The sequence below is a fragment of the Ovis canadensis genome, chromosome 2 (assembly GCF_042477335.2).
Source record: "Ovis canadensis isolate MfBH-ARS-UI-01 breed Bighorn chromosome 2, ARS-UI_OviCan_v2, whole genome shotgun sequence".
In the NCBI taxonomy this organism is placed as follows: Eukaryota; Metazoa; Chordata; class Mammalia; order Artiodactyla; family Bovidae; genus Ovis; species Ovis canadensis.
Window position 1 is genome coordinate 142,005,462 of NC_091246.1, and position 21,717 is coordinate 142,027,178.

Consider the following 21,717-nt stretch of genomic DNA (forward strand, 5'->3'; position numbering starts at 1 on the left):
TTACATATGTGGGATTATTCAGTTATGCAGGTCAGTGCTGTAGAATTGCTATCTAGTGACCACGCAGAGAGCAAACCATCATGCTTCGCCTGAGCAATGCCTGGAGTAATGCCTGCCTCTTTGGTAGCAACCAGTACAGAGTCAGGTGTTTCAGACTTGATCTGAAGCTTACTGAGGGTCTGCCACACTCCCACACTTACAGGTGCCTAACTCAAGATATAGTTTCTTGCTTTGTTCCTACTATGATTTTTTCCTCTTAAAATATCCCTGGTAGTTTTTCATTGTTGTTGGTTTGTGGGTTTTTTTTACTGTTGATTGCTGTTGCTATTAACATCAGCCTCTTGCAACTGATTTAACTTGATGGGGAAAAAACCCTCTTAATCCTTGTTCTGTTCTTCACTTACATTCATCTTGCAACATGGCAAGCAGTTTTTGATGAATAAGCATCATTAGGAAAAAAATAACATCCACCCTTATTATTTCTTTAATAATGATAATTTCCTTCAACCAAGAAGTAGACCACAGATGTTCGTATTTTGGTTTTGTCTAGGAGCATTGAGGTGACAGGAATTTTTTCATGAGATCTTTTGAGGTGGTCAGTTTTGTACAGTGTTGGAATAACTTCTTTGTGATTAGCTACTGCACTAACTAGGAATGAGGTCATTGAGTCATTTTACTACCAGGTTGGATTCTCCAATGAATAGCCCAGGAAAGCAAGAAGGGAAAAAGCATGAAACAAGCAATTATTGGCATAACACCTTTTAAACTAGAGTCTTAAATAATTCCTCAGAATGAACCATTTGTTTAATAATTAAATCCATACTCCATGTTCCATCAGAGTGACCCAGTTAAGACTGCATTTGGCTACTTATCCAAAAATCCTAATCAAAGAAAGTATTTTATTGCTTATTTGGAAGCAGCATGCTATGAAGATAGCATACTTTGTATTAGCCCTCTTAAAAAAATTAAACATGAACAAAGGACAAAGGGAAAAATAATTGAAAACAGATGTAGTTGATATAAACTTCATGAGAAAGGATCATACTGGAACTTAAATCCTTGGAGAAGTTGGTCATCCCCAGTGGAAAAGAGGACCTTGGTGCCTAATGTCACTATTTCCCATCACTTTTGCTTGTAAATGCAGGTATTAAACAATAAGAGTTATACAACTGAGTTGTTGGATTGATGGTTAGGTCACAACTTTCCACACAGGTAAAGTTGTTTCCCATAACCTAGATTTTGTGGTGGTGTTGGTGGTTTAGTTGCTAAATTGTGTCCAACTCCTTGTGACCCCATGGACTGTAACCTGCCAGGCTCCTCTATCCATGGGATTCTTTAATGCTGCCCAAACCAACCCTAGGCCCCAAGGACCGTTTTAGAGCAGGGCAGTTACTCTGGGAATAAATGCTTGATGACTGGTTTCTATTAAAAGAGAACCACCCCCAACACTGGCAATTCCCCAGAATCAGATTTCTACAGAGCACTGAGAATTCTACGCAGGGCAAAGAACAGTTGATATTCAGAGCTGGTGAATGTTGAATTGAAACTCAGAATGTACTGAAAATAACATTTATTCGTTTGACATATAGTACGTTTGTTGCCACCAGGCTTCTTTGATTTGTAAAAATATGTAGGATTTCCCAAACCAGATTCCACAATGCCTGTCCTAAACTGCAGTCAGCTTCCTCCCACCCATACCATTCACCTCTTTACCCCCAACTGCTTACAGCTTTCTTGCTAAAAGGATGGTATTTACTGTCTTGCTCTAACAAGGATGATAGTAATTTTAAATTTCTCTGACTTTTAGCTTGTGATGTTATCATCCTGTTCTGTGTCTGTTTTCTTTTAGATTTTAGAGTTCTGACATCCCAAGAGGACTTTACAGACCTTTGTTTTCCCCTCTTGGCTCCTCCTTTGGCAAAATGTAGAAAATAATATTTGATTGCAGTCCCTGGGAGCTTTGGGAAAGAAATAACCACAAATCTCCTAAGCAGTTTAGATTTCTGGTTTCTGATGAGTCTCATGGAATGATATGTGGTATTATGATCAACATTAAGTCCAATAACCTTTTTTATTGCCTAAAAATGACAAGCCAAGTCAATTCAGCTCTGACTAAGACAAAAACCCAAATGACTTACTGAAATAAATACTAACCGGCTGTGTGGAGATTGGGTAAGGCAAGTGAGGCACTTGCCTTGGGTACAAAATTTAAGGACGCATGAAAAAAAGCACCACCTGAGTAATCAAAATAAATGATATTTTAATGCAATATTTTTTAAAGAGAAAATTAATGCAAAAAATACATGATGAACAAAATATTAATATAAGATTTTTAAATAAAGACAGGATCAGTAACTGTCTTGCCAAGCCATACTGGAGCCTTAGACAAAAGGAAAAACCAGTAATACTGATCCTGTCTTTCTCCAGAATCTCGATTTTTTTATCACAATTTTTTGCATTAATTTTCATTTATTTAAATATTGCACTAGAATATTATTTAAATATTGCACTAGAATATTATTAATCTTGATTATTGAGCTTTTCAATTCCCCCTTAAATTTTGCACCCAAGATGACCGCCCTATTTAAGCTAAGTTTTTCTGCATTTAAGTTCACCCTAGTCCAGGCCCTGCTAATCAGAAAAGCAGCAGCTAGGGTAATACAATGGAATATTCCCTTCTCTAAAGATGTTAATTCAGGGGAATAAAATATATATAGTTATGTTTTAAGTCCAGTTACTTAATGGACAACCAACATCCACAATTTTGGCCTTGTTTTGGCTATAGGCTCTCTTAGAAGGTATTTTCTAAACCCCCGGAAGGGAAACATCGTCTTTCGTTAATTCTGTGTGAAGGCAGCACATTATCAAAATCCATTACGTTAAAAAAAAAAATACTAAGAAAAGTTCAACTAGTTCAGTTCGTCAAAAGTTTCTCCTTCCTCGGAAGTTTCCTCTGGGCCTTTCTCTGTTGGTCTTGGCAGGGGAGGGCCTGAGGGGTTTCTTGCGGTACTCCACCTTTGTCCACCCCCCTTCGCTGACTTTGCTCTCCTCCTCACTGGCTCGTGAGTCCGTGTCAGTGCACAAAGGCATCCCTGGGATGGTTCTGGGTTGATGGGAGGCATCTGGGCTTCTCTTGAACTCAGGTGACTGGTGAGCATTGAGTGCTGACTGAGAAACCCTGTAGAATTTTCCAGAATATCTTTCTCTTGAAGGAGTGGAGTGCTGACTTTTCCCACTGTGTCTTCCTCTCGGAGAAGAATTGAGTGAGTGACTAGCTCGATCGTATTTGTTCCTGCTTCTACCAGAGTATCGCCCCCTCTCTAAAGAGCTGTCAGTATTAACACTGGAAAAGCCGCTATCCCTGGAGTTCAGATGCAGAGAAGAGAAGGTTTTGGTCAGTCCGTACTGAGTAGGAGAGGAGCTTCTGGACTGGTTTATAGGTGTAATCTGTTGATACTTAATGGGCACCTGGGTCCGCCTCACCGCAGCTGCATAGGAGTCCTGGTCATTGAAATAGGGGAAGAATTGGGACGCCAGGATGGGGTTGCTCTGGGAGCGCTGTAGGGAACTGTTGGATGCCATCTGTCGCATCCTCAGAGTATCCAGCCACTGGCAATCAGCGCCTGTGGAAGAAATGGAAATGGGCATCTTTGAAGCCACAGTAAAGCTGCATGCCTAATTCATAAGCCTGTCTCACAAAATTTCAAACCTCTCTGGGAAGCTCCGTTACCATTCATAATTCTAGGCTAGATATCAAAACATTTCCTTTATTATAAATATTTATTTAAAAAAAAAAAGGGCATTTATACTTACCAAATGTATGCTATATGCTGGCACTGTTCCAAAGGCTTTTCTTACAGTATATCACTTAACTTCCCTGACATCTTCTTAGAAACCATGCTCAGTCACTCAGTCATGTCTGACTCTTTGTGACCCCATGGACTGTGTGGGGCCTGCCAAACTCCCCAGTCCATATGATGCTCCAGGCAAGAATACTGGAAGCAGGTTGCCATTTCCTCCTCCAAGGGATCTTCCCCACCCAGGGATCCAACTTGCGTCTCCTGTGGCTCCTGCATTGGCAGGCGGATTCTTTACCTCTGGGCCATCTTCTCAGGTCAATACTAATAATATCATTCTATAACGGAGGAGACTGACGCTTGAGAGGTGAAGTCACCAGACCCACGGTCACTCAGCTAATACTCCTGCATCTAAATTCTATCTTCTTCCCAACTTAGCCATGTTATCACTTCTAGAAATTACTGTTTAAGTGTCATTGGATGGCAGGGGCATGTTTAGTCAACAAAAGGCTTTTGCTAACCAGCACTTCTAAATCCTCAAGAACACTAAATGCAGATAAAAGAGATTGGGTTCTAATGGTTGAGACAGCTAGAGATTGGAAGAAAGACAGTTTATATCTCCAGAGGAGAGATTCCCAAGGTTCAGGAAAAAGAAATACTTTCTGCCTGAAAAATGAAGATTTGTGGCAAACAGGAGGAAGTTACAGTAAAAGAAAATGCTTAATTAACAGCCACTCAGTAAACTATATACTTCAGTGAATAAGCAAGTGCCATCCCACCTTGGATCTTCTCTGTCTTCCCTAGGGCCTGCATTGCCCACATCCCGAGTTCCCTGGCATCCTCCCTGAGCTCTGCTTGTGCCAGCGGGACTCTGGAGAGGAACAGAATGTGCCCACTCCCTCTGCCAGCACCGATGCCTCGCGCCTCTCAGGCAAGGGGTGCATCCAGACACAGGTAACCTCCTGTGTTCAGGCTCACAGGCTTCAGCCAACCATCACATGCTTCTTTCTCTTCGCTTGGACCTCCTCGAAATCTTAGCTTCCAACAGAACGCCAATTTTGTTCAGTGTCCAACCCCCTACACAGAGCTATGTGCCCTGGGGAAGCCGATCACATCCAGCTCTAAGGCAGACTTTGATTAGTCCAAGCCAGACATATGATGCCATGGTTAAGAATGAACAAGGTGCTTAGCTCTGGCCAAAGCAACCTGAAAGGCAGTCTGCAAAGGGGCCTCTAAGTAAGTCTTTCTCCCTCCCAAGCATGAGAACAGGAAAGGGATTGACCTCTTATTTCCTGTGGGCGTTACCATATCTTTATACGATGACTGTGAATGTGAGAGGAGCTAGGCCGAGGACCAAGGCAACCTGTTAAGGATGGCAGAGTAGAAACCAGGCAAGGCTCATTTCTCATCCTTAACATGGTTGAGTGCCTTATCTTACTGTACTTGGAGCCTGGCCTACCCTGGACTTCTTGTGATGGAAGATGGTAAATTTTAGTATCATTAAAACCCATGGTTTAAGAACTTTAGAATGAGAAAGAAAAATAACCCAATCAACCATGCTGACAAAGCAAGGCATGTCTAGCATGCTGTCAAAGAATTTGTTGCTGGGTTTAGAATACTGCCCAGGATCCTGGGGCCCCTGGCCAGTGGGCATTTAAAACACCTGGTGTGCTTGGTAAGCCGGTCTGCACCGTGGAGGACACAGAATTTGGTCTCTCGTAACTCATTGACAGTAGCCATCAGGGCACTTTGTTGCCATGTCACCAAAAATCTTCTGTTATGCCTTCTCAGGGATATTTTCTTTTCTTTTCTTTTTTTTTTTTAAAGAGTTTATATCTATTACAATGTAGGAAGTGAGGGATTTAAAGTGCTGTGTTGGTTGGATAATGGAAGGACACACAGTTGAACCCTGATTAATTGTTATTGTTTAATTGCTAAGTCGAGTCTGACTCTTTTGCGACCCCATGGTCCATAGCCCCAGGCTCCTCTGTTCACGGGATTTCCTAGGCAAGAACACTGGAGTGGGTTGCCATCTTCTCCATCAAAGGTATTTTCTTATTGGGAAAAAGAGGCATTGGTCAGAAAACATGTGTTTTTGGTTTGTTGGGAACGTATGTTTCTCATGGCAAAAGGTGATTTGCACAGGGGTTTATGTATCCATCTCCCGAGTGTTTGTTAGCCTGAGTCTGGGTTGTATTAGAGTTTCTGGGTGTGCAAATGTGAAGGTCAGAACTTTTCCCCTGAAGCTAGCAAATAACAACCAGTTCATCAACAAGGCAGCCTGTCTTACTCTACTGCTGCTGCTAAGTCGCTTCAGTCGTGTCCGACTCTGTTCAACCTCATAGACGGTAGCCCACCAGGCTCCCCCGTCCCTGGGATTCTCCAGACAAGAACACTGGAGTGGGTTGCCATTTCCCTCTCCAATGCATGAAAGTGAAAAGTGAAGGTGAAGTTGCTCAGTTGTGTCCGATTCTTCACGACCCCATGAACTGCAGCCTACCAGGCTCCTCTATCCATGGGATTTCCAGGCAAGAGTACTGGAGTGGGGTGCCATTGCCTTCTCCGGTCTTACTCTAAGTCATGTCTAAATGGCTTCTTTATAGCATTTGTAATTATTATCACCCCTACCCAGCATAGGCATTTCATGTTTCTCTTTCTCTGTCCTCCTTTCCTTTCTTCCTCCCTCACTTTTATCCCCGCCCCGCCCCCAGCCCTCTCTCTTGCTTGCCCTGCCATTCTTTTGCTTTGATGGATCTGTGGTGTTAAGGACTCAAGAGGTTGCCCCAGTGACAGCAGTGACTTCATAGGAATGTGTGCTGGACATGGAAGATAATTCTTATCTTTATCTACAATCTTGGAAACTAAATATATATGTGTATAAATATACATACATATTTTTCAATAGGACATAATCATTAATTTTTATCTTTTCTGATAGTTACTTGAATATGGAACTTTATTATAATATGTTCTTATTTCCAAGCCCATAATTTCTACTTTCCATATAATCTGTGTATAAAGCCAATATTCTAAAAATAGGAGGAAGTATGATATAAGAGGACTTCCCCAGTGGCTCAGTGGTAAAGAATCTGCCTGTAATGCAGGACCTGCAGGAGACACAGGTTCAATCCCTGGGTCAAGAAGATCCCCTGGAGGAGGGCATGGCAACCCACTCCAGTACTCTTGCCTGGAGAATCGCGTGGACAGAGCAGCCTGTTGGGCTGTGTAGTCCATAAGGTTGCAAAGAATCAGGCACAACTGAATCGCCTTAGCACGCATGCATGCATGATATTAGAAATCTCTATGGGCAGAACTTCCCTGGTGGTCCAGTGGCTAAGACTCTGCTCCCATTGCAGGGTGCTCAGGTCTTCTCCTGGTGGGGAAGCTAGATCTCACGTGTTGCAACTAGAGTTCAAACGCCTGAACTAAAAGATCCCTCATGCTGCAACTAAGATCCAATACAGCTAAATAAGTAAATAAGGATTCCCTAACCCAGTGGTTAGGATTCTACTCTTCCACTGTAGGGGACCTAGGTTCGATCCCTGGTTGGGGAACTAAGATCCTTCAAGCTGCACACACAGCAAAAAAAAAAAAAAAGAAATCTATATAAACTTACAGACTGGTCCTAATTCCTGATGTGAGACTTTTGACATTTCCGCCTGGGACCCTGTCTAGAGCACAGCTAACTTACTTGAGTCAGATCTGCTTCCGGGGGTGCCCTCTGAGTTGGGAAATAACGTCTGAATGGCAAGCTGGACGGCCTTCACTTCATCTTGAGGTTTTGTTCTACTCCATTGAATCAAATGGATGTGTTTAGTGCTTTTTGGAGTTCTAACATCACTCTGTGGAAAAAAAAATAGGGAGAGAAACCCACAATCAGATATATGCATGCTTATAAAACAGGAAAGAAAATCAGGTTATCATTATCTGTTCAAGGTAACTCTTTAGAACACTGTCATAATGCACGAGGTAAAATATTTGCACTGTTTGCCTCAATATGGTAATATGATTAAAATAAAAAAATTTAACCACTTTATTCCTTAGTGGACTACAGTAGTTTAAAACGGTGGTTGTCTTCTCTAATAATTTGTTGGTAAATCTCAACTTACCTCTTTGTTTAATGAGTAATGAAAAACAATGTCTTTCATTTATAGTAGTTGAAAACAGATATTTTGCTGAATAAATAAAATCTGACCACTATTTTGCTCAGGACTGCCTGCGGTCATCTGGGTAACTGGGTAAGTATGGGTAGGTTGGTAGGCCCAGTTACCTCTTCATCACCAGGTGCCACAAATCAGACTAGATTGAAGAACCTCTTAGGATTTGATAAGGTTATGAAAATACATATTTTTTAAAAAGCTCTGAAGTAACTGTTACCAACATAATTATCACATCCTCCCGGAGTCTAAGGAGGAGAGAAGGAGGAGGCAGGGGAGAGAGAAAGAGAAGAGAAGAATTTGGTGAGGCGTGTCTCCAGAGCTAAGGCAGGCAGAGATGAAAACTGGCTGTTATTACTGTCCACTTACTAAAGAGAGGGCTTTTTCTTGGTACTGGGGTCTGGCCAACAGGCTCTAGATTCCCAGGTTCCCAGTTCCTCAAGACCAGTCGACTTCTTTTATTTAGGTCTGTGTCCTGCAAGCCACACTTTGACAATTAAGGCTATTTCTCAGGTGCCTCATTCCTATAGGCAGTGTACCCTGGCTTGGGAGGATAAATCATTGCTGTCATCCTAACTGGCTTCCAATATCGGGTCATCCTGAATAAGTGGACTGGCCAGGCTTTGGACTTCTTGTGTTAAAATGCTAATCCATGGCAGCTCAGAAGACCATCCCTATGCAGCAGCATATGGAGTCCATTCGAGGCTGACTTCCCTCCTCTTGCTGTTGGGAAGGGAATGGCTAGAACAGCCAAGGAAGGCTGGAAACTATTCACACTCAGAGGAACTTGGTGACCCCACGGATTCTCACTAACCCCCCAAACCTTGGGATTACCCTTCATTTCTCTGAGCCGGTTTTCCCTAGTTGCCATATGAAGCCAGTGGTCCTTATCTTTGAGTATTTGCACAAGGTTACTGAAATAACACAGGGGTAAGTTCCTCTTACAGTGTCTAGGTCATGGTAAATCCTTGCTAAATGTTTCTTAGATGAATAAGGGAGTGAATGAATGAAAGGCATGTCCTACTGAGGGTAGCTGCATACTAACTACATGCATACTAACCATGTCTCCATATGTGCCAAGACTGCTGTAACTATTTCCCTCCATTCCATTCCCAGGTAGAGAAAACTAGGGTTTCTCTACCTTGTGAAGCAGATTGTTTCACCACCATGAAGATGTTGCTCTTTTCAAAAGCATAATTAGATCATTTAAAGCAGCAGAATACTTAGAACAGCCACCATGGTGTTTACAGTAAGTCCAAACTCCTCACCTCGGCCCCAGGAGGCGCTATGCTCGGTCCCGCCCACCTCTCTAGCCTTGTCATGTCCTCTGTGCTTCAGACTTGTACTTGCCCTTCCTCTGCTGTTCCCTGCTGCCTCACACTGAGAAGAGGGGTCTTCCCTGACCACTGAATCTAATGCCCCAAGTCTCACTATGTTCTAATGCCCCGAGTCTCACTATTTTGTGATTCTCACTTAGCACTCTGACATTACTAATTAATTATCTATCACCCTCCACTGGAGTATATATAAACCTTGAGAGAGTATAGATTTAGATTTAGTCCACCCTAATCACAGAATGATAGCATCACCTATTCAATGGACATGAATTTGAGCAAACTCTGTGAGACAGTAGAGGACAGAGGAGCCTGGTGTGCTGCAGTCCATGGGGTCACAAAGAGTCAGACATGACTTAGTGACTAAACAAACAAATCACAGAATGGTACCTGTTGGTAGGTACTTGCTAAATATATGAATTTTAGTTTTAATAGCACCTATTTCTAAAATATTTGTTTTTCTAAAACAAACATTGTTTTTCTAAAACAAATATATTGTTTCTCTAAACCAATATTTCTAAAATATTTGTTTGTACATCTTTCAATTTTTTTCATATATTAAATATATGGAATCTGGTTTTGATGGTAGTAATAGAAGTTGTACCCTGTCCTTGTGAAGACTCACTCACTGATCTACCCTCACCCTTAAACTCGAAGCACCAAGAAGGCAGAGCTTTGTTTGGGACCCGAAGCATAGGCTTTCTTCATTACTCATTTATCTTAATGTAGTGGGGAAAGGACCCACCCACCTCCAGTTTCATTTGCACCCACAATGTTGCTGGGTATCCTGATACAACCAGAAAGCAGAGTGGCTATGAAACCTCTAAACCAGCCACTGCCTGCACTCATTGTTCCATATCCCTAGTATGTCACACACGCATCCATTTGTATTCAGAAGGTGCTCAATGATTAACTGATTAATGAATTACTACTTCAATCTCTAGGTAAGCACCCTGTTCTCATTCCTTTCATTACTTTGTTAGAATAATTATATTGATCTCCCTATATTCATGTTGGTTAAATAGCTTCTCTTCCAATAAACGCTAAACACCCTGAGGCAGCAAATAAAAACCCCTTTGGAGAAACTGATGGTGAAGCCAACGGCCTTGCCCCCTCTCCCCTACCCCTTACCCAGGCTTACCTCATATGTGACAGTGCATTCTACAGTCTGATTTTCCATTATTCCTACAATCCACTTCTCCATTACAAATGGGGGCTGAAAAACAGAAGTTAGAAAGGTGCTATAGTACGGGCCTTCCTGATGGCGCAGCAGTAAAGCAGCAGCCTGCAATGCAGGAGACACAGGTTCAATCCCTGGGTCGGGAAGATCCCCTGGAGAGGGAAATGGATACTCACTCCAGTCTTCTTGCCTAGGAAATCTCATGGACAGAGGAGCCTGGCGGGCTACAATCCATGCGATCACAGAGGTCAGACATAGAGACTAAACAGCAACAACAACTGCTTTAATACAGCCTGCCCTGCTACAGTGTAGGTTTCTTGGAGGCCAGTCATGCTGTACACAATTGGTAAATAGGGTGTGATGTCAGGCTATCATGGACGCCATGATGTCAGATTATTAGAAAAGCCCTGTTGGTTCCCATGTGATTACTCACAACATGCTAATGTCTGATCTTTGGGGGTTTGGTTTTCATAAGACATCCTTGTATATGTTTGTAAACAGCTAATCTTGTCTCCCACAATCTTCTCTTTTCTCATGCATCTCTCAGTTGTATCATTAGATCATTAACTCATGATTGTATCTGGAAGACTTCTCAGAAAGCTTTTTCACAATTAAGAAAAATCCTTAACAATCTAAGAAGACCCTAAAGTGCTTTTTCTGAGTGCAGGCAGTGGCTGGTTTAGAGGTTTCATAACCACTCTGCTTTCTGGTTATATCAGGATACCCAGCAACATTGTGGGTGCAGTGAAACTGGGGGTGGGTGGGTCATTCCCCACTACATTGAGATAAATGAGTAATGAAGAAAGCCTATGCTTTGGGTCCTATTTTAAGTGAGATGAAAGTGGTCTTTATTAGAGGTGAATCTCCATACTTTCTTCCCACCCCCCAGCCTGTCATTCCAGATTTAAGGTTGCAAATGACTGGCTGACCATGAGATGGGTACAAAGCAAATTTGGTAGAGATTTAACTGAGATTTTTTTTTTTTAAGATGAGAAAACAAAGAGAAGTTTATTAGCATTTATACCTCATGTATACGCGGGAAATACCCAGGGAAAAATGAGTAATTCAAAGAATTCAGGATTCAATGCCATGTTTATAGAGGAAAGGGAAGAGGGAGACATAGGCCCCTTGGAGGAGAGAAACTGATTTTTAGGAAAGACTATGGGCCCTTAGAGGAACAGATGGGAGGCAAGAGTTAGTGACAAAATTTGTCTAGGTGTGGAGCCAAATTCTAGTCTCTCCTGGGACAAGAATCAACCTTGGTATTTTTTTCTTTCCTTAATGAGGATTTTTTATTGTTTCCATTGATGCTGAAAAGTCCTACAGATTTTGAATGGTCCAGCCCAGTCCTATTTTTCCCCATAAGCCTTGTTAATGTTGGTGCATGATTTTGCAGAAGATACAGTTCCCCTGGAATGCATATATAGCCTTAGAGCAGAAACACCTATGTTAGTTTTATAACTCCACCCTGTTATTTTTGCTCTGAGTGACTTCCTTCCGTTAGCAGGCAGTGACTTGCTTCTCAGTGACAGTGAAGCCACAAACAACCGGCGGCAACCAGAGACAGCACAGGTGGGGAGGAAAGAGAAAGTATGTGTGTGTCCAGGCTCCCAGACACCAAAACATAGTCTGTCTCAACAGAATAAGGGAAAGGTGAAAGCAGATCATAACCTTTACAGATAACTAACATAACTTTTAGTACACAGGGGCAATCCAACAAAGAATATCAAGTCAATCTACCTGCATATGCTTGTAAATTAAAAGTGAAAGTGTTAGTTGCTCAGTCATGTTTGACTCCTTTGCCACTCCATGGACTATAGCCCGCCAGGTCCTCTGTCCATGGAATTCTCCAGGCAAGAATACTGGAGTGGGTTGCCATTTCCTTCTCCAGGGGATCTTCCCAACCCGGGGATTGAACCCTGGTCTCCTTCATTGCAGGCGGATTCTTTACACTTGGGTGGTTAGCAATCTCGTGCCTGGGAAGGGAACACATTTGCAAGTCTAATGCTGGGGATTTGAAGGCTCTTTTCACTTCCCTCTTTGTGTCTGCACCCTGGCTTGTTGCTGCCAGCCTCATTTTCTTCCCTAAAACCAAATACGCAATCAATCGTGTAGTAGAGTTCATGCCTTCTGTGACGTTTAGGGTAACTGTCCTGTTGACATCGTGGTTATTTACCTGAGTGGTTGACCTTCTACAATTGAAGTCTTATATGTATGTTTTCAGTATGATTATTTTGAAGAGAAGCTAAGCATTTCTCTAAGTCTGTCTTTAGCGTTTTAATGGGTGTGCTTCTACTATTGACCTCACAGTAGTAAGATACTGTCCGGTCACTCCAGGAATTCACAGGGGTGAATTCAAGGAAACCATGAAGACTGCAATATGTGCCTTTTGAATAATCTCATCCCAGTACTTCCAGAAATTCAAGAAATCTTTCTCCTGACAAGTTTTTTAAAGTTTAACATGACCCAAAAATTCAAGGTAAATATTTTCATCATTAGCATTTTCTTTTCTTTCATAAATGACAGACTATGCCTAAAGAAATGTAGAAGAAAGTAAAAAAAAAAATTAAACGACACTTTTCTGTAGTACTTTTTGGTTCACACAGCATAAGTGGAATTTTAACAAAAAACTATTATGATCTCAATCTGCTAAATAAAATGTGCCTTTCAACAGCCAGCTTGAAGCTGAGCTGGTATGAACATCATGAGCACAAAAGCATACCACTGGGGTATTTTAATGTCTTTGTTTGATATCTGTGAATTCAAAAAAGCTTTTAAGCCGTAAATAGAACCCTACCTTTGTCATCTTTAAAATCTCTGCATCAGGTAGGTTAGTGTTGAAAGTCACATCTTTGATGTAGGTTATTGCAATTTCATCCCCATCCATCTCCATATACATTTTCCACTTACAGTCCTGGAATTAAAAGAAAAATTATAGAATTTGAGAAAGTAAAGCAGTTTTTAAAAAAAATCTCAATGTTTTATAACACATGAAGTATTCTCAATGAAGTATTATTGGAATTTTTTCCCCCTTATCAGTAAAAGAATGTGAAATTAGATCTCATTCTATACATAAATAACCCCCAGGCGGGGCAGTCTTGAGACGCCATTTACCTCTTCTAAGTGTTCTATAATAGGAGTTGCAAACTCCACACCTTAAAGGGGCCAGGCAGATAAAAATGAGTAAGGCAGGCAGCTAAGAGCCTTAAATTGTAACCTTTCAAAATAGACCCATTTAATTTACATGCTAAACATTGTAGGGATATTTCCCCACTGACACAAAGCAATGTGGTCTTCCCACTATTTTGAAATATAAGACTCTCTTGATCTACCTTTCACTTTCCCAGTATTAATAATGACACAGATTCAAGAAATAGCTTCATTTCTTCTTAACAGGAAATGTGAGGCTATATGGCAATGGATAATTAGCCCAACCATTGGGTTAGGCATTAGGGGAAGGGTTCGACTCTCTGGGGATCTAAAGGGTAACTGCCCTAAAGGGGCAGCCACCGCTCATCTTCTGTTGATTTTTCCCATGTGGGAATATGAGCCTAGTCTTGACAGGTCCTTAAACGTTTCATAAAAAGTTGGATATCTGATTCTTATAAGAAACCTCTTGGTTTTTAAAATATTAGTACATTAATTAAATTTCCAGTAAAACGATGATGTAATGAAAAAGTGCTCTACAGCATTAATCACCAGGGGAATGTAAATTAAAATCATAATGAAATCCCACTATACATTTACCAGGTGGCTAAGACTGAGAACATCAAATGTTGGTTGTGAGTTGGAGCTATTGGATTGTTGGTGGGAGTGTAAATGGTAAAAATCACTGTTGGAAAAGTTTTGGCAATTTATTACATAACTAACCATATATGTACTCTATGACTCACAAATTCTACTCCAAGTATTTACTCAAGTGAAATGAAAAAAGACTTGTATGGTATTCTTCTGAGCAGCTGTATCATAATAGCTAAAGAAAACTGGAAACAGGCCAAGTGTTGATCAACAGGAGAATGGATGGACTGTGATATTTTCATAGAGTGGGATATTACTTAGCAATACAAAGGAATGAATTATTGATACATGCAACAACATGGATAAATCACAAAAGCATTACAGTGAGTGAAATCTTGTATAAGAAAAAGAACAAACTGGGGCTTCCCTGGTAGCTCAGAGGTTAAAGCGTCTGCCTCTAATGCAGAAGACCCGGGTTCAGTCCCTGGGTTGGGAAGATCCCCTGGAGAAGGAAATGGCAATCCACTCCAGTATTCTTGCTTGGAGAATCTCATGGACGGAGAAGCCTAGTAGGTTACAGTCCACGGGGTCGCAAAGAGTCAGACACGACTGAGCGACTTCACCTTAACTTAAGGCTTCAATTTACATGAATTTCTAGAATAGACAAAACCAACCTACAGTGGAAAATATTCAGAAAAGTGGTTGCTTTCTGCAGATGGCAGTTGACTTGGAAGACACATGAGGGGAGTGTCCAAGGATGCTAATGCTCTACTGATAGAAGTTTGGATTATATTGTCACTGTTGCTTAGTCACTAAGTTGTGACTGACTCTTTGCGACCCATGGACTGTAGCCCACCAGGCTCCTCTGTCCATGGGATTCTCCAGGTAAGAATACTGGAGTGGGTTGCCATTTCCTTCTCCAGGGGATCTTCATGACCCAGGCTTAGAAACTGCATCTCCTGCATTGGCAGGTGAATTCTTTACCACTGAGCCACCAGGGAAGCTGAGCTGGGTTATAAAGGTGTATGCATTTGTTAAAACTTAAGTGTGTATACTTAACATGTGTGCCTTAGGAGAAAATATACTGATATCTACATATTACTTTAAAATGCATCAAAAAATAAGGATTGATAGATGGCAAAGGATAGAGAGATGTAACAAAACAAGTAGAATAAAATGCTTCTGTTTTCATCTAGGAGGTGAGTATGCAAGAATTTCTATAACATTTTTTCAACTTTGCTTTTAGAAAAATGCAGCAATAAAAATGTTGGGGGACAAACACTATGTATGCAATTAAAAGGAAAAAGAAATTCATGTCTGTGCACCAAATTTGACCCCTGGATCATAAATTTATCTTCTCTCTTATGTTATCAGATAATAAAAGGCTTCTGAGAGATTAAGGATAATGTACTAAGTACCTTACACCCCGAAACCACAATATGCTTTCACACCAGCAGACTTGGAATGTTCCCTGAGCAAGCTCAGACACAATTATTAATGGAAGAACAGGAACAAAGAGACTGTTGAAAACCTGTTGGCTTCAGCAGGAAGCTGGAGGGGTCCTACGTTTTAGGAAAGCTTCTAGGGGAATGGCAGAATCAAGAAGGGCCCAGGCCTGAGGCGACGGTCCCTCTTTGCCTGGCCACGTTCACAAGGTGGAAAGCCAATTAGTGAAGGAAAAGTTCTATTCAATAACAGGAAAACCTTGCTCTTGGCTAACACAAGTCAAATTAGTCGCTCAGAACTGACAAATCTCTCAGTATTTCTTTGTTTTGGAGCCATTGCTACCCTGGCAACGTGAGCCCTGAGATAACTGGGCAGGAAAATGACTCTTTGGAGTCATGATTACTCTTCTCTGAAATAGCAAGAGCCTCCTCAAGTCAGTAGCTAGAATAAAAAGCCTTAGAAATGACGAGTTTACTTCGTTCTGTTTTTTCTGCCTTCCAAGTTTTGGAATGAAGTTAGTCAAAAGCACAGTTAAAAGACCTTGAACTGTGGTGCAAATCCTGACACCCTCTGTTTCACCTCTGTGACCGCAGGCCCCTGCCAATCAGAGACTGAGGGGAGCTCTGCATAGAGAAGGGGCTTCAGAGGGAGCCCAGGCTGGGGGTGCTTACCATGCTCCCGGTGTCTTGCTGGGTACTGACACTGTGCTGTTTTATTTGATACCCATAATGACCCTGCAAGTTAGCTTTATTTTCCCGTCAGGCAATTGAGAAAAATGAGGCTTAGACAGATTAAGGAATTTTTCTAGGGTTCCCTGGCCAAGAAGTGATACAGGTGGGATTAGAAAAGCACAGAGCTGCCTGGCTCTAAAGCTGGAGAAGAAAGCAATAGGGAAGGGCAACTGGGAGGTACAGGACGGACTCACTGGCTGGTTGTCAGAGCTCCAGAGTGGGACCAGCTATTGACCGCAGGCCAGAAGGAGCCAGGGAAGACTTTGCCAATACAACCAAAATAACAAGTGGTCACAGGTCCTCCTCCGCAGCTCCAGCTTCTTGTTCCCCAAAATCCAATGTGGAGAAACAGGATCTCCATGTAGGGTTACAGACCTTTAATTTTTTAATTTCTTTTTCTCTTATCTTAAAGCAAGCCTTTTACCTGAACCATAAAAGAAGATAGCGAGAGAAGTAATAAAACTATAATCAGAGAGGTTATAAGACAAGAGGGGCATTATCCATTCATTAAAAAGTAGGTACTGGTGGTTACAAAGCTGGGAGAGAAAGAAAGGAAATATGAAGTGTTCACCCAAATGATTAACTTAATGTGTTAAGGTAGTGGTGCTTTAGTTGCTAAGTCCTGTCCAATTCTTGTGACTCTATGGACTGTAGCCCACAAGGCTCCTCTGCCCATGGGATTTCCCAGGCAAGAATACTGGAGTGGCTTGTCATTTCCTTCTCTAGGGGATCTTCTCAACCCAGGGATCGAACCTGCATCTCCTGCACTGGCAGAAGGATTCTTTACCACTGAGCCACCTGATAGGACTCCTAGGTATCTTCAGGGTATCTATGATTTCATTGTTCCTTAGTTAAGAAAAGCAATCTACAAATGAAGTAATAAAATTCTTTAAATTTTACTCAGTTTTAAATTACCCATTTTAATTTTTTAAAATTAAAATCTACTCATTTTAAATTTTAAAAATGAAGATATTCCTGGCATTTTTGTCATTTGGTGAGCCAGAGGTGTCCAAGAGCATTCTCCACAACTCCCAGGATTTAAACAAGTTATTGAATTCCACAGGACCCAACCATGGATGGGATGCTGGGGAAGAAATTCTTAACCAATAGATCATTGGAAAGGACCTCATATGAATGAGGTGAATTAAATCATCAACAGTATCACTAAAAATAAAAATTCTACATATTTATGAGCCTAACATAGAATTTTAAAGGCACAGTTGCTAGCTTTTCAGTTTCTTGCTAGTGATAGGAACCAGATAGTGGGAATATTGGCTCTGATTTAAAAACCACTCAGTTTGCTAGGGAGAGCTATTGATTTTGGTTTGATGTGAATGACAGAAATGTGGGTATTGATATTTGAATCGGAAACATTCAAGAGTCGTTTTGGATGTCAGTGAACAACTCTCCATCCTGACTGGCAGAAATCAAAAGCAGACAGCTCTCTTCTCTGAGAGCCCATGGGGGCCTTGAAGGACTCCTTTTTGGAACTCATTTCACCTCTGGCAGTCTGCAATGGTTCTGTTATTCACTCACCTGGTTTAAGGTGTTGAGGAATCCTATTAAAATGGAAACAATATAGAAAAGGGTCATGCACTGAGCCATAACTAGCGGAGGTGAAAGATCACAAGTTTAAAGTTCAACTATCCCAGCTGGAATCCCAGTTCTGCCACTTTCCCCCCAACCTCAGCCAAATTATGTAACCCGTCTGGATCTGAGTGTTCTTTACCAGTGGGTTGTTGTATTTTGACTAAATGAGATAATGTAAACAAAGTACTCAGCACTGTACTGGAGCCAAATTAGGAGTTCCCAAAGATGTAATTACTTGGGGAAGGGATGGATTGGGAATTTTGGATTAGCAGATGCAAAGTACTATGTATAGATTGAATAAACAGGGTCGGCTGTATAGCACAGAGAACTATACTCAATATCCTATAATAGACCATAATGAAAAAACATGAAAAAGAATTTATATATGCATCTATATGGGCCTTTCCAGGTGGCGCTAGTGGTAAAGAACCCACTTGCCAATGCAGGAGATGTAAGAGATGCGGATTGCAGGTTCGATCCCTGGGCCGGGAAGACCTCCTGAAGGAGGCCACGGCAACCCACTTTGGTATTCTTGCCTGGAGAATCCCAGGGACAGAGGAGCCTGGAAGGCTACAGTCCATAGGGTTGCATGGAGACAGACACTACTGAAGTGTCTGAACACACAAACATGTATATTTCCTGTATGGCAGAAATTAATACAACATTATAAATCAACTATACTTCAATAAAATAAAAACATTTAATATAAAAAAGAAATAATTACTATTGTTGCCAATATTGGCCACCAACAGAGCTCCAATTTGTTATTACATTAGCCAACCTGTCCTCTAGCAGCCATCTAAGGGAGCAGGCCAGAAGGTGAGTGAGGCAGGAAGGTCCAAAGAGTGTCTAGAATAGAGACCTTGCCAGAGAGGAGGCTGAGTCAAAGCAGCTTCCTTGGGCAGGAGTTTGACCCAGAGGACACTGACTAACTCTGGTGCCAGGGACTTTGTTGGAAAAAAGAAGGTGTAGCCAAGTGGCAACATAACCACAACTGCCTTTATGAAGTAAGTAGAAGTAGAAAAACAACTCAGCTCTTCTTACATAGATGGATTCGATAGCACCAATTCTGCCCTTTCCAGTTTCAACAGATCTCATGTGGCCCTCCTAACAGAAACCAGCAGATTGCCAGAGGGACAATGGCTATGAAATGTGATGGACAGCCAGAGAGCCTTATCTTGGATGAGGAAGGGGAAGCACAGAAGGATAAGTTAACTCAACCAAGATCACACAGAGAGCAAGTAGTGGAGTTCAGAACTAAACCAAGTAGGTCTGTTGTGCTGTGAAGAGTAGCTTTCCCCTCAGACTTTTCTGAATCCTGTACTTTCCTTGTTATGGGTTAACAAAAGTAAGAATTATAGTCCAGAGGAGTTCCACCTTCCAAAGTCAACAAGTAGTCCAAATTATCTTGCGGGTTCTTTTGTAGGACTCCCAGGCAGAGACTGAAATACTGAGTCTCCGATAAGTCCAACAGAGCCAGTTTCCCTCTCCTTTGTTGAAAAAGACCATTGTTAAACGTGAATATGGTGCCATTTCACTGTCTGTAAGCTCCTTTTCTTGACTGATTGGGCCAGAATCCAGAATCACAAATACTTCCCTCCAGCCCTGGCTTAGGCTTCATGACTAGGGAGGACTCCCACTTTCCAAAGCAGAAACAACCTTCTCCCTTCTGTTTGCACAAGCAAAATCACGGGGCAGGTCCTGACTACCACAGTTTCATTTCATAACTAGATTCCCACCCAAGAAGATCCCCACTGTTCGAATTTGTGCCCTGGACATCTCTGGGGAGTGCTAATTACTAATCCATAGGGGGAAGGCAGCGGAGCAGGAGCAGAAGCCTGGGAAGTCCTCCACCGGGGCTGAAGAGCAAAACCTCTCTACTAGCTAGACAATCTGCCCCTCAGGGCAAACCTACAAGATGTGGGTGACATTCTGTTGGGGAGAGGGGAGTTTTCACATTGGAAACTGATGAAAAAAATAATTCTGTTGAGCTCCTAGGATATGTACCATTTATCTCAGCAGCTGCTGAAATACCTGGATAATTTTAGGAGCAAGTATGTGGTTAATGGAGGATGAGAAAGCATTCCATTTGAACTGCTTCTGCATTGCCAATTACATGAAAAATTTTTCTGAATTAAGATTACTGGCCAAGTAAAACAGAAACTCTTACACTGTGAAGATAACATTCTAAACAACACTCAGTTAATGCTAAATTAAGTATCTCTTTGTGAGAAATCACTATTATATTCTCTGCAAGCTGTTTAAAATTCTTTGGAGTCCTAGGCTAATACATGTGATTCTAAACATAGACATCCCTTCTCCCTCTCACAAGAAAAAAAAAAAAAAAGGAAAGAAAGAAGGAAGGAAGAAAAAGAACTCATCAGGATAGAGGTAAAATTTCTAAACAGACAAAGTGATTGAAGTTAGCACAAAAGTTATATATAAATATTATATTACGTTCTGGGCAATTCAGAAACCACAATCTATTTTTTTTTCCCTACCTAAATCTTATCACAAACATGAATATTATAGGTAAATCTTTAAAAATCTAGGAGCAAGATTATTCAGGACATTTGAGGAAGAAATAGACCTCCACATTGAGCTTTCAGGCCCCTATAGATATTTATCTGAAAGTTACAGACATAAAAAATTTTTTTAATGTATTTTTTATTGAGGTATCCAAGGATGAGATGGCTGGATGGCATCCACTGATGCAATGGACATGAACTTGGGCAAACTTCGGGAGATGGTGAGGGACAGGGAGGCCTGGTGTGCTGCAGTCCATGGGGTCGCAAAGCGTCAGACACAACTGGGTGACTGAACAACATAATTTGCATACAGTAAAATGTACAGGTTTTTAAGTGTACAGTTCAGTGAATTTTAACAACTGTAAACACCCATGTAATTACGCAAATGGGCTTCCCAAGTGACTCAGTGGTAAAGAATCTGCCTGCCAATCCAGGAGACTTGGATTCAATTCCTGGGTTGGGAAGATCCTCTGGAGAAGGAAATGGCAACCCACTCCAGTATTCTTGCCTCAGAAATCCCACGGACAGAGGAGTCTGGTGGGCTATAGTCCATGGGGTTGCAAGAGCCGGACATGGCTTAGAGACTAAACGACAACAAATTCTCTAAACAGGTAAGATATTCCACTGCCATAGAAAATTCTCTCATGCCCCTTCCCAGTTGACATCTCCTCCACAACCAGAGGCACCCACTGTCCCGATTTCTACCACCATAGATTAATTTTGCCTGCTATAGAACTTCACGAAATTGGGATTTTTATAGCGTGGAGATTTGTAGCAAGTTCACTTAGCTACACGTGGCATGCCCAGTCAAATGGAGGAGATACAGGTTCTTAAAATCCCCATATCCACCCTGCCCCCTTCCCCATGACCAGAGAAAAAAGTAAAATCCCACTGGAGAATGCCCAAGATTCTAGCAAAGAGGACCTTCCACCTTAAAAAAAAAAAAAAAAAAAAAGCGTCTACTGAGGACATATTTTAAAATCTAAAATACAGAGGTTGAAATAAACTTTTCAAGATTCAAGAGGGGGGAAGAAGGGAAAGAGTTTCATAGCAGGCGACTGACTATTTTGAAATGTAAGAAGTCATACAAGATGAAATAAAAACACGATAGAAATGTTGGTCATGCTGGTATTAAAAGTAGTAAGATGTTGATGGTTTAGGCCTCCAAAGGCTCCTTTACATGCATTGCTATTATCTCGCTTAGCTGCTGGAACCT

General features: G+C 41.5%; 1 protein-coding gene across 6 annotated transcripts in view; it reads right to left on the minus strand.

The window, feature by feature from the left end:
- Window positions 1-1,553: 1,553 nt before the first annotated feature.
- The window catches only part of MAP3K20 (mitogen-activated protein kinase kinase kinase 20), a 169,863-nt gene continuing 149,699 nt past the window's right edge, over window positions 1,554-21,717 (minus strand). For all 6 annotated transcript variants that reach the window (XM_069577192.1, XM_069577189.1, XM_069577190.1 and 3 more), the window contains 4 exons: window positions 13,266-13,382; window positions 10,430-10,504; window positions 7,489-7,639; window positions 1,554-3,623 (listed from right to left, as the gene is read on the minus strand). In XM_069577192.1, coding sequence (XP_069433293.1) covers window positions 2,923-3,623; window positions 7,489-7,639; window positions 10,430-10,504; window positions 13,266-13,382 — 1,044 coding nt within the window. In that variant the 3' untranslated portion in view covers window positions 1,554-2,922. The remainder of the gene's footprint in view (window positions 3,624-7,488; window positions 7,640-10,429; window positions 10,505-13,265; window positions 13,383-21,717) is intronic.